The sequence below is a fragment of the Bombina bombina genome, chromosome 4 (assembly GCF_027579735.1).
Source record: "Bombina bombina isolate aBomBom1 chromosome 4, aBomBom1.pri, whole genome shotgun sequence".
NCBI classification, from domain to species: Eukaryota; Metazoa; Chordata; class Amphibia; order Anura; family Bombinatoridae; genus Bombina; species Bombina bombina.
In genome coordinates this window covers 1,230,117,740-1,230,130,028 of record NC_069502.1, presented here as the reverse complement: position 1 = coordinate 1,230,130,028, position 12,289 = coordinate 1,230,117,740, and the positions used below count along the sequence as shown (strand labels likewise).

Sequence of the window (12,289 nt, the reverse complement as noted above, 5' to 3'; positions counted from 1 at the left end):
TCCCTTGAGCGGGAGTTATAGGTTCTGACACGTGGGGAGAGTTAGACGGCATAACTTCCCCCTTGTCAATTTCCTCTGGTGATAAATCTTTTAAAGCCAGAATATGGTCTTTAAAATTTATAGTAAGATCAGTGCATTTGGTACACATTCTAAGAGGGGGTTCCACAATGGCTTCTAAACATAATGAACAAGGAGTTTCCTCTATGTTAGACATGTTTAACAGACTAGTAATGAGACCAGCAAGCTTGGAAAACACTTTAATAAATGTGAAAAAGCAGAATATAAAAAACGGTACTGTACCTTTAAGGGAAAAAAACAGTCACATAAGCTGCAAAACAGTGAAAAAAAGCAGTAAACTCTACAAAATTTTTACAGTGTGTATAATAGACTAAAATAGCATTGCACCCACTTGCAAATGGATGATTAACCCTTCAGGCTAAAAAAAAAATCAGAAAAACTGTAAAACCGTTATAAACAGTCACATCAAACTGCCACAAGCTCTACCGTGGCTCCTACCTGCCCATAAAACAACTTTTGTAGGCACAAAAACCCTTTACAGAGGTTCTATATGTCAAGGGACTCCTTCAGGGAAGCTGGATGTCTCAGACTGTAAAAACTACTGCGCAATTAGAGCGCGAAAATAGGCCCCTCCCACCATGCACTCAAAGTGAAAGGGCCATAAATAACTACTCCTAGGAGAAATCTAGTCAGCCATGTGGAAAACTAGGCCCCAAATAAAGATTTATCACCCTCAGTAAAAAACGTTTTTTATTTATCATGCAAACGTTTTACATACTAAGTAATAAGAGCAAGTAACATGAATATTACCCTTTACTGCAAGCATGATCCCAGTCGTTTGTTAAATCACTGTAATCAGGCTTACCTTAAATATATCAGGCACGGTCAGCATTTTCTAGACCTTATCTCTAGAAAAAAATATACTGAACATACCTCAGAGCAGTAAATTCTGCAGGCCATTCCCCCAGCTGAAGTTTTCCCATACTCTTCAGTTATGTGTGAGAACAGCAGTGGACCTTAGTTACAACCTGCTAAGATCATCAAAAACCTCAGGCAGAACTCTTCTTCTAATTTCTGCCTGAGGTAAAAACAGTACAACGCCGGTACCATTTAAAAATAACAAACTTTTGATTGAAGATAAACTACACTAAGTCACCACATATCTCTTGATACTTCCTTTCTTGTCGAGAGCTGCAAGAGAATGACTGGGAGTGGCAGTTAGGGGAGGAGCTATATAGACAGCTCTGCTGTGGGTGTCCTCTTGCAGCTTCCTGTTGGGAAGGAGAATATCCCACAAGTAATGGATGAATCCGTGGACTGGATACACCTTACAAGAGAAATTATATTTACTACTCTATAAGGGCTTGATGATAAAAAAACATGATGAAGCTTTGGGGGCATATTCGTGCCTCATTCATAACCTGCAGAACAAGATAGATAGCTCTTACGATAACATTTTCTTTGAGAGACCATTAACTACTGACGAGACTTCTTAGATGATCTCATCAGACCAGAGAACTTTAGATCATCAGTAATGGGAAATTCACCATAATTAACCCATAGGCACAACCTACTTGCACCCAATACAAGATAATAAAGAGGAAAAATCAATTTTATGTGCTGAGGCCCTGAATCCTTCTAATGTAATATCCAGGGGAAGTAATTATCAAGTAAGGAAAGTAAACAAGGTATTATTTACAAGCCCTAAACCTGCAGACTTGTACATAAGAACATAGTGCACAGAGAAATCAGGGAGCACTGAGATGCCTAATTAAACACCAATAGGATTATTATTGAATATGCATGAATAAGGGCAATTGTTAAAGTCCGAAACGTTGCTGTCCTTATAGACCCTGTATTGAAGATTCACTAATAAAGGTCTTAGCAGTGAGAACATGAAGGATTATTATCTCTCCAATAAACAGTGACCACTAAAATTCTCACTTATGTGTGTTACTAATTAAAGGGACACTAAATTTACTTCCTTTATCAAATTTTATGTTCTGAGGAACCGGCTACTGAGCTTGTGCAGGAAATCTGTGTCTACAAATACGATTCTGTAATTCGCTGATGGCTGTCACATGATACACGGGAAGGGGAATTACCTTTTTAGTTCAAATTGAAAGCGCTACTGAATTGTATCATCCAGCAGTACCTCCCCAGTCTGCTAACCCCACTGTATCATCCAGCACTACCTCCCCAGTCTGCTAACCCCATTGTATCATCCAGCACTACCTCCCAGTCTGCTAACCCCATTGTATCATCCAGCACTACCTCCCCAGTCTGCTAACCCCATTGTATCATCCAGCACTACCCTCCCCAGTCTGCTAACCCCATTGTATCATCCAGCATTACCTCCCCAGTTTGCTAACCCCATTGTATCATCCAGCAGTACCTCCCCAGTCTGCTAACCCCTATGTACCATCCAGCACTACCTCCCCAGTCTGCTAACCCCTATGTACCATCCAGCACTACCTCCCCAGTCTGCTAACCCCATTATATCATCCAGCACTACCTCCCCAGTCTGCTAACCCTATTGTATCATCCAGCACTACCTCCCAGTCTGCTAACTCTATTGTATCATCCAGCACTACCTCCCCAGTCTGCTAACCCCATTGTATCATCCAGCACTACCTCCCCAGTCTGCTAACCCCATTGTATCATCCAGCACTACCTCCCCAGTCTGCTAACCCCATTGTATCATCCAGCATTACCTCCAGTCTGCTAACCCCATTGTATCATCCAGCACTACCTCCCCAGTCTGCTAACCCCATTGTATCATCCAGCACTACCTCCCCAGTCTGCTAACCCCTATGTATCATCCAGCACTACCTCCCCAGTCTGCTAACCCCATTGTATCATCCAGCACTACCTCCCCAGTCTGCTAACCCCATTGTATCATCCAGCACTACCTCCCCAGTCTGCTAACCCCTATGTATCATCCAGCATTACCTCCACAGTCTGCTAACCCCATTGTATCATCCAGCACTACCTCCCCAGTCTGCTAACCCCATTGTATCATCCAGCACTACCTCCCCAGTCTGCTAACCCCTATGTATCATCCAGCACTACCTCCCCAGTCTGCTAACCCCATTGTATCATCCAGCACTACCTCCCCAGTCTGCTAACCCCATTGTATCATCCAGCACTACCTCCCCAGTCTGCTAACCCCTATGTATCATCCAGCACTACCTCCCCAGTCTGCTAACCCCATTGTATCATCCAGCACTACCTCCCCAGTCTGCTAACCCCATTGTATCATCCAGCATTACCTCCCCAGTTTGCTAACCCCATTGTATCATCCAGCAGTACCTCCCCAGTCTGCTAACCCCTATGTACCATCCAGCACTACCTCCCCAGTCTGCTAACCCCATTGTATCATCCAGCACTACCTCCCCAGTCTGCTAACCCTATTGTATCATCCAGCACTACCTCCCAGTCTGCTAACCCTATTGTATCATCCAGCACTACCCCCCCAGTCTGCTAACCCCATTGTATCATCCAGCACTACCTCCCCAGTCTGCTAACCCCATTGTATCATCCAGGACTACCTCCCCAGTCTGCTAATCCCATTGTATCATCCAGCACTACCTCTTCCCAGTCTGCTAACCCCATTGTATCATCCAGCACTACCTCCCCAGTCTGCTAACCCCATTGTTTCATCCAGCACTACCTTTTGTGTCTGCTAACCCCATTGTATCATCCAGCACTACCTCCCCAGTCTGCTAACCCCATTGTATCATCCAGGACTACCTCCCCAGTCTGCTAACCCCATTGTATCATCCAGCACTACCTCCCCAGTCTGCTAACCCCATTGTATCATCCAGCACTACCTCCCCAGTCTGCTAACCCCATTGTTTCATCCAGCACTACCTTTTGTGTCTGCTAACCCCATTGTATCATCCAGCACTACCTCCCCAGTCTGCTAACCCCATTGTATCATCCAGCACTACCTCCCCAGTCTGCTAACCCCATTGTTTCATCCAGCACTACCTTTCGTGTCTGCTAACCCCATTATATCATCCAGCACTACCTACCCAGTCTGCTAACCCTATTGCATCATCCAGCACTACCTCCCCAGTGTGCTAACCTCATTGTATCATCCAGCACTACCTCCCCAGTCTGCTAACCCCATTGTATCATCCAGCACTACCTTCCCAGTCTGCTAACCCCATTGTTTCATGCAGCACTACCTCCCCAGTCTGCTAACCCTATTGTATCATCCAGCACTACCTCCCCAGTCTGCTAACCCTATTGCATCATCCAGCACTACCTCCCCAGTCTGCTAACCCCATTGTATCATCCAGCACTACCTCCCCAGTCTGCTAACCACATTGTATCATCCAGCACTACCTCCCCAGTCTGCTAACCCCATTGTATCATCCAGCACTACCTCCCCAGTCTGCTAACCCCATTTTATCATCCAGCACTACCTCCCCAGTCTGTTAACACCATTGTATCATCCAGCACTACCTCCCAGTCTGCTAACCCTATTGTATCAGACAGCACTACCTCCCCAGTCTGCTAACACTATTGTATCATCCAGCACTACCTCCCCAGTCTAACCCCATTGTATCATCCAGCACTACCTTTCGTGTCTGCTAACCCCATTGTATCATCCAGCACTACCTCCCCAGTCTAACCCCATTGTATCATCCAGCACTACCTTTTGTGTCTGCTAACCCCATTGTATCATCCAGCACTACCTTTCGTGTCTGCTAACCCCATTGTATCATCCAGCACTACCTTTTGTGTCTGCTAACCCCATTGTATCATCCAGCACTACCTCCCCAGTCTGCTAACCCCATTGTATCATCCAGCACTACCTCCCCAGTCTGCTAACCCCTATGTATCATCCAGCACTACCTCCCCAGTCTGCTAACCCCATTGTATCATCCAGCACTACCTTTCGTGTCTGCTAACCACATTGTATCATCCAGCACTACCTCCCCAGTCTGCTAACCCCATTGTATCATCCAGCACTACCTTTCGTGTCTGCTAACCACATTGTATCATCCAGCACTACCTCCCCAGTCTGCTAACCCCATTGTATCATCCAGCACTACCTCCCCAGTCTGCTAACCCCATTGTATCATCCAGCACTACCTCTCCAGTCTGCTAACCCCATTGTATCATCCAGCACTACCTCCCCAGTCTGCTAACCCCATTGTATCATCCAGCACTACCTCCCCAGTCTGCTAACCCCATTGTATCATCCAGCACTACCTCCCCAGTCTGCTAACCCCATTGTATCATCCAGCATTACCTCCCCAGTTTGCTAACCCCATTGTATCATCCAGTACTACCTTTCGTGTCTGCTAACCCCATAGCCTGAATTCTTACTAAAAAGTAATTTCCTTCTGGACGAAGTGCGTGAACCCTGAACAATCCTCCTGTAACACTTCCTTCTCTGGCCACTAAAAACTCTGTGTGATCAATATCCCACCGACAGTGCAGCACTGAACACCTGTGTAGCACACCGACAGTACAGCACTGAACACCTGTGTAGCACACCGACAGTACAGCACTGAACACCTGTGTAGCACACCGACAGTACAGCACTGAACACCTGTGTAGCACACCGACAGTGCAGCACTGAACACCTGTGTAGCACACCGACAGTGCAGCACTGAACACCTGTGTAGCACACCGACAGTACAGCACTGAACACCTGTGTAGCACTGAACACCTGTGTAGCACACCGACAGTACAGCACTGAACACCTGTGTAGCACTGAACACCTGTGTAGCACTGAACACCTGTGTAGCACACCGACAGTACAGCACTGAACACCTGTGTAGCACACTGACAGTACAGCACTGAACACCTGTGTAGCACTGAACACCTGTGTAGCACACCGACAGTACAGCACTGAACATTTGTGTAGCACACCAACAATACAGCACTGAACACCTGTGTAGCACACCGACAATACAGCACTGAACACCTGTGTAGCACACCGACAATACAGCACTGAACACCTGTGTAGCACACCGACAGTACAGCACTGAACACCTGTGTAGCACACAAACAACCTGAGATTAATCGTGTCCCAGAGCTGCACTCACAGTTCCATATGTACAAATTATTAATCAGTATGGAGTAGATCTGCAGCACTAGGAAGTGAAGCATAACAGGAAACTGCAGAGCACGTACCTGGCTTCGGGCTGTAGTGTAAGATGCCTCCCTTGGCCACGAGTGGTGTTAGAGCGTGACTCACAAGGACTGGGGACAGACCAGTGGACTGAATAATGTGCTCCTCCGACACTTCCTAGGGAGAAAGAATTTATTTCTTCTACAGACGCAACTTACTTCTCCTTATTCCTGCTTCATGCACTGCCCGAGCTGTCCTCTAATTCCCACATCCATTCATTCCCCATATTCTCCCCTCACGTGCTGCCTCACGCGTCCTCTCATTCTCCCCTCAGTGCTGCCTCACGCGTCCTCTCATTCTCCCCTCACGTGTCGCCTCACGCCTCCTCTCATTCTCCCCTCAAGTGCTGCCTCACGCGTCCTCTCATTCTCCCCTCACGTGCTGCCTCACGCGTCCTCTCATTCTCCCCTCACGTGCTGCCTCACGCGTCCTCTCATTCTCCCCTCACGCGTCCTCTCATTCTCCCCTCACGTGCAGCCTCACGCGTCCTCTCATTCTCCCCTCACGCGTCCTCTCATTCTCCCCTCACGTGCAGCCTCACGCGTCCTCTCATTCTCCCCTCACGTGCAGCCTCACGCGTCCTCTCATTCTCCCCTCACGTGCAGCCTCACGCGTCCTCTCATTCTCCCCTCACGTGCAGCCTCACGCGTCCTCTCATTCTCCCCTCACGTGCAGCCTCACGCGTCCTCTCATTCTCCCCTCACGTGCTGCCTCACGCGTCCTCTCATTCTCCCCTCACGTGCTGCCTCACGCGTCCTCTCATTCTCCCCTCACGTGCTGCCTCACGCCTCCTCATTCTCCCCTCACGTGCTGCCTCACGTGTCCTCTCATTCTCCCCTCACGTGCTGCCTCACGCGTCCTCTCATTCTCCCCTCACTTGCTGCCTCACACGTCCTCTCATTCTCCCCTCACGTGCTGCCTCACACGTCCTCTCATTCTCCCCTCACGTGCTGCCTCACGCGTCCTCTCATTCTCCCCTCACGTGCTGCCTCACGCATCCTCTCATTCTCCCCTCACGTGCTGCCTCACGCCTCCTCTCATTCTCCCCTCACGCGTCCTCTCATTCCCCCCTCACGTGCTGCCTCACACATCCTCTCATTCTCCCCTCACGTGCAGCATCACACGTCCTCTCATTCTCCCCTCACGTGCAGCCTCACATGTCCTCTCATTCCCCCCTCACGTGCAGCCTCACGCGTCCTCTCATACTCCCCTCACGTGCAGCCTCACGCGTCCTCTCATTCTCCCCTCACGTGCTGCCTCACGCGTCCTCTCATTCTCCCCTCACGTGCTGCCTCACGCGTCCTCTCATTCTCCCCTCACGTGCTGCCTCACGCGTCCTCTCATTCTCCCCTCACGCGTCCTCTCATTCTCCCCTCACGTGCTGCATCACGCGTCCTCTCATTCTCCCCTCACGTGCTGCCTCACGCGTCCTCTCATTCTCCCCTCACGTGCTGCCTCACGCGTCCTCTCATTCTCCCCTCACGTGCTGCCTCACGCGTCCTCTCATTCTCCCCTCACGTGCTACCTCACGCGTCCTCTCATTCTCCAGTCACGTGCTGCCTCACGCGTCCTCTCATTCTCCAGTCACGTGCTGCCTCACGCGTCCTCTCATTCTCCAGTCACGTGCTGCCTCACGCGTCCTCTCATTCTCCAGTCACGTGCTGCCTCACGCGTCCTCTCATTCTCCAGTCACGTGCTGCCTCACGCGTCCTCTCATTCTCCCCTCACGTGCTGCCTCACGCGTCCTCTCATTCTCCCCTCACGCGTCCTCTCATTCTCCCCTCACGTGCAGCCTCACGCGTCCTCTCATTCTCCCCTCACGTGCAGCCTCACGCGTCCTCTCATTCTCCCCTCACGTGCAGCCTCACGCGTCCTCTCATTCTCCCCTCACGTGCAGCCTCACGCGTCCTCTCATTCTCCCCTCACGTGCAGCCTCACGCGTCCTCTCATTCTCCCCTCACGTGCTGCCTCACGCGTCCTCTCATTCTCCCCTCACGTGCTGCCTCACGCGTCCTCTCATTCTCCCCTCACGTGCTGCCTCACGCCTCCTCATTCTCCCCTCACGTGCTGCCTCACGTGTCCTCTCATTCTCCCCTCACGTGTCCTCTCATTCTCCCCTCACGTGCTGCCTCACGCGTCCTCTCATTCTCCCCTCACTTGCTGCCTCACACGTCCTCTCATTCTCCCCTCACGTGCTGCCTCACACGTCCTCTCATTCTCCCCTCACGTGCTGCCTCACACGTCCTCTCATTCTCCCCTCACGTGCTGCCTCACGCGTCCTCTCATTCTCCCCTCACGTGCTGCCTCACGCCTCCTCTCATTCTCCCCTCACGCGTCCTCTCATTCCCCCCTCACGTGCTGCCTCACACATCCTCTCATTCTCCCCTCACGTGCAGCATCACACGTCCTCTCATTCTCCCCTCACGTGCAGCCTCACACGTCCTCTCATTCCCCCCTCACGTGCAGCCTCACACGTCCTCTCATACTCCCCTCACGTGCAGCCTCACGCGTCCTCTCATACTCCCCTCACGTGCAGCCTCACGCGTCCTCTCATACTCCCCTCACGTGCAGCCTCACGCGTCCTCTCATACTCCCCTCACGTGCAGCCTCACGCGTCCTCTCATACTCCCCTCACGTGCAGCCTCACGCGTCCTCTCATACTCCCCTCACGTGCAGCCTCACACGTCCTCTCATTCTCCTGTCAGGTGCTGCCTCACGCGTCCTCTCATTCTCCCCTCACGTGCTGCCTCACGCGTCCTCTCATTCTCCCCTCACGTGCAGCCTCACGCGTCCTCTCATTCCCCCTCACGTGCAGCCTCACGCGTCCTCTCATTCTCCTCTCACGTGCTGCCTCACGCGTCCTCTCATTCTCCCCTCACGTGCTGCCTCACGCGTCCTCTCATTCTCCCCTCACGTGCTGCCTCACGCGTCCTCTCATTCTCCCCTCACGTGCTGCCTCACGCGTCCTCTCATTCTCCCCTCACGTGCTGCCTCACGCGTCCTCTCATTCTCCCCTCACGTGCTGCCTCACGCGTCCTCTCATTCTCCCCTCACGTGCTGCCTCACGCGTCCTCTCATTCTCCCCTCACGCGTCCTCTCATTCTCCCCTCACGCGTCCTCTCATTCTCCCCTCACGTGCTGCATCACGCGTCCTCTCATTCTCCCCTCACGTGCTGCCTCACGCGTCCTCTCATTCTCCCCTCACGTGCTGCCTCACGCGTCCTCTCATTCTCCCCTCACGTGCTGCCTCACGCGTCCTCTCATTCTCCCCTCACGTGCTGCCTCACGCGTCCTCTCATTCTCCCCTCACGTGCTGCCTCACGCGTCCTCTCATTCTCCAGTCACGTGCTGCCTCACGCGTCCTCTCATTCTCCAGTCACGTGCTGCCTCACGCGTCCTCTCATTCTCCAGTCACGTGCTGCCTAACGCGTCCTCTCATTCTCCAGTCACGTGCTGCCTCACGCGTCCTCTCATTCTCCAGTCACGTGCTCCCTCACGCGTCCTCTCATTCTCCAGTCACGTGCTGCCTCACGCGTCCTCTCATTCTCCCCTCACATGCTGCCTCACGCCTCCTCTCATTCTCCCCTCACGCGTCCTCTCATTCCCCCCTGACGTGCTGCCTCACACGTCCTCTCATTCTCCCCTCACGTGCAGCATCACACGTCCTCTCATTCTCCCCTCACGTGCAGCCTCACATGTCCTCTCATTCCCCCCTCACGTGCAGCCTCACACGTCCTCTCATACTCCCCTCACGTGCAGCCTCACACGTCCTCTCATTCTCCTGTCAGGTGCTGCCTCACGCATCCTCTCATTCTCCCCTCACGTGCTGCCTCACGCGTCCTCTCATTCCCCCCTCACGTGCTTCCTCACGCGTCCTCTTATTCCCCCCTCACGTGCTGCCTCACGCGTCCTCTCATTCCCCCCTCACGTGCTGCCTCACGCGTCCTCTCATTCCCCCCTCACGTGCTGCCTCACGCGTCCTCTCATTCCCCCCTCACGTGCTGCCTCACGCGTCCTCTCATTCCCCCCTCACGTGCAGCCTCACGCGTCCTCTCATTCCCCCCTCACGTGCAGCCTCACGCGTCCTCTCATTCCCCCCTCACGTGCAGCCTCACGCGTCCTCTCATTCTCCCCTCACGTGCTGCCTCACGCGTCCTCATTCTCCCTTCACGTGCTGCCTCACGCGTCCTCTCATTCTCCCCTCACGTGCTGCCTCACGCGTCCTCTCATTCTCCCCTCACGTGCTGCCTCACGCGTCCTCTCATTCTCCCCTCACGTGCTGCCTCACGCGTCCTCTCATTCTCCCCTCACGTGCTGCCTCACGCGTCCTCTCATTCTCCCCTCACGTGCTGCCTCACACGTCCTCTCATTCTCCCCTCACGTGCTGCCTCACGCCTCCTCTCATTCTCCCCTCACGTGCTGCCTCACACATCTTCTCATTCTCCCCTCACGTGCAGCCTCACGCGTCCTCTCATTCTCCTCTCACGTGCAGCCTCACGCGTCCTCTCATTCTCCTCTCACGTGCTGCCTCACGCCTCCTCATTCTCCCCTCACGTGCTGCCTCACGTGCTGCCTCACGCGTCCTCTCATTCTCCCCTCACGTGCTGCCTCACGCGTCCTCTCATTCTCCCCTCACGTGCTGCCTCACGCGTCCTCTCATTCTCCCCTCACGTGCTGCCTCACGCGTCCTCTCATTCTCCCCTCACGTGCTGCCTCACGCGTCCTCTCATTCTCCCCTCACGTGCTGCCTCACGCGTCCTCTCATTCTCCCCTCACGTGCTGCCTCACGCGTCCTCTCATTCTCCCCTCACGTGCTGCCTCACGCGTCCTCTCATTCTCCCCTCACGTGCTGCCTCACGCGTCCTCTCATTCTCCCCTCACGTGCTGCCTCACGCGTCCTCTCATTCTCCCCTCACGTGCTGCCTCACGCGTCCTCTCATTCTCCCCTCACGTGCTGCCTCACGCGTCCTCTCATTCTCCCCTCACGTGCTGCCTCACGCGTCTTAACATTCTCCCCTCACGTGCTGCCTCACACATCCTCTCATTCTCCCCTCACGTGCAGCATCACACGTCCTCTCATTCTCCACTCACGTGCAGCCTCACATGTCCTCTCATTCCCCCCTCACGTGCAGCCTCACACGTCCTCTCATACTCCCCTCACGTGCAGCCTCACACGTCCTCTCATTCTCCCCTCACGTGCTGCCTCACACGTCCTCTCATTCTCCTGTCAGGTGCTGCCTCACGCGTCCTCTCATTCCCCCCCTCACGTGCTGCCTCACGCGTCCTCTCATTCTCCCCTCACGTGCTGCCTCACGCGTTCTCTCATTCCCCCCTCACGTGCTGCCTCACACGTCATCTCATTCTCCCCTCACGTGCAGCCTCACGCGTCCTCTCATTCTCCCCTCACGTGCAGCCTCACGCGTCCTCTCATTCCCCCCTCACGTGCTGCTTCACGCGTCCTCTCATTCCCCCCTCACGTGCTGCCTCACGCGTCCTCTCATTCTCCCCTCACGTGCTGCCTCACGCGTCCTCTCATTCCCCCCTCACGTGCTGCCTCACGCCTCCTCTCATTCTCCCCTCACGTGCTGCCTCACGCGTCCTCAAATTCTCCCCTCACGTGCTGCCTCACGCCTCCTCTCATTCTCCCCTCACGCGCTGCCTCACACGTCCTCTCATTCTCCCCTCACGTGCAGCATCACACGTCCTCTCATTCTCCCCTCACGTGCAGCCTCACATGTCCTCTCATTCCCCCCTCACGTGCAGCCTCACACCTCCTCTCATTCTCCCCTCACGCGTCCTCTCATTCTCCCCTCACGTGCAGCCTCACACGTCCTCTCATTCCCCCCTCACGTGCTGCCTCACGCGTCCTCTCATTCTCCCCTCACGTGCTGCCTCACGCGTCCTCTCATTCTCCCCTCACGTGCTGCCTCACGCGTCCTCTCATTCTCCCCTCACGTGCTGCCTCACGTGTCCTCTCATTCTCCCCTCACGTGCTGCCTCACGCGTCCTCTCATTCTCCCCTTACAGGCTGCCTCATGTGTCCTCTCATTACCCCCTCACGTGCTGCCTCACGCGTCCTCTCATTACCCCCTCACGTGCTGCCTCACGCGCCCTCTC

The 12,289-nt window shown here is 53.7% G+C and overlaps 1 protein-coding gene across 1 annotated transcript in view; it reads right to left on the bottom strand.

Moving 5' to 3' along the window:
* The window catches only part of CUL9 (cullin 9), a gene marked incomplete in the record, with an annotated part of 1,346,550 nt that overhangs the window by 469,309 nt on the left and 864,952 nt on the right, over nt 1-12,289 (bottom strand). The window contains 1 exon segment of the mRNA XM_053712774.1: nt 6,175-6,289. Within this exon segment, the coding sequence (XP_053568749.1) occupies nt 6,175-6,289 (115 nt within the window).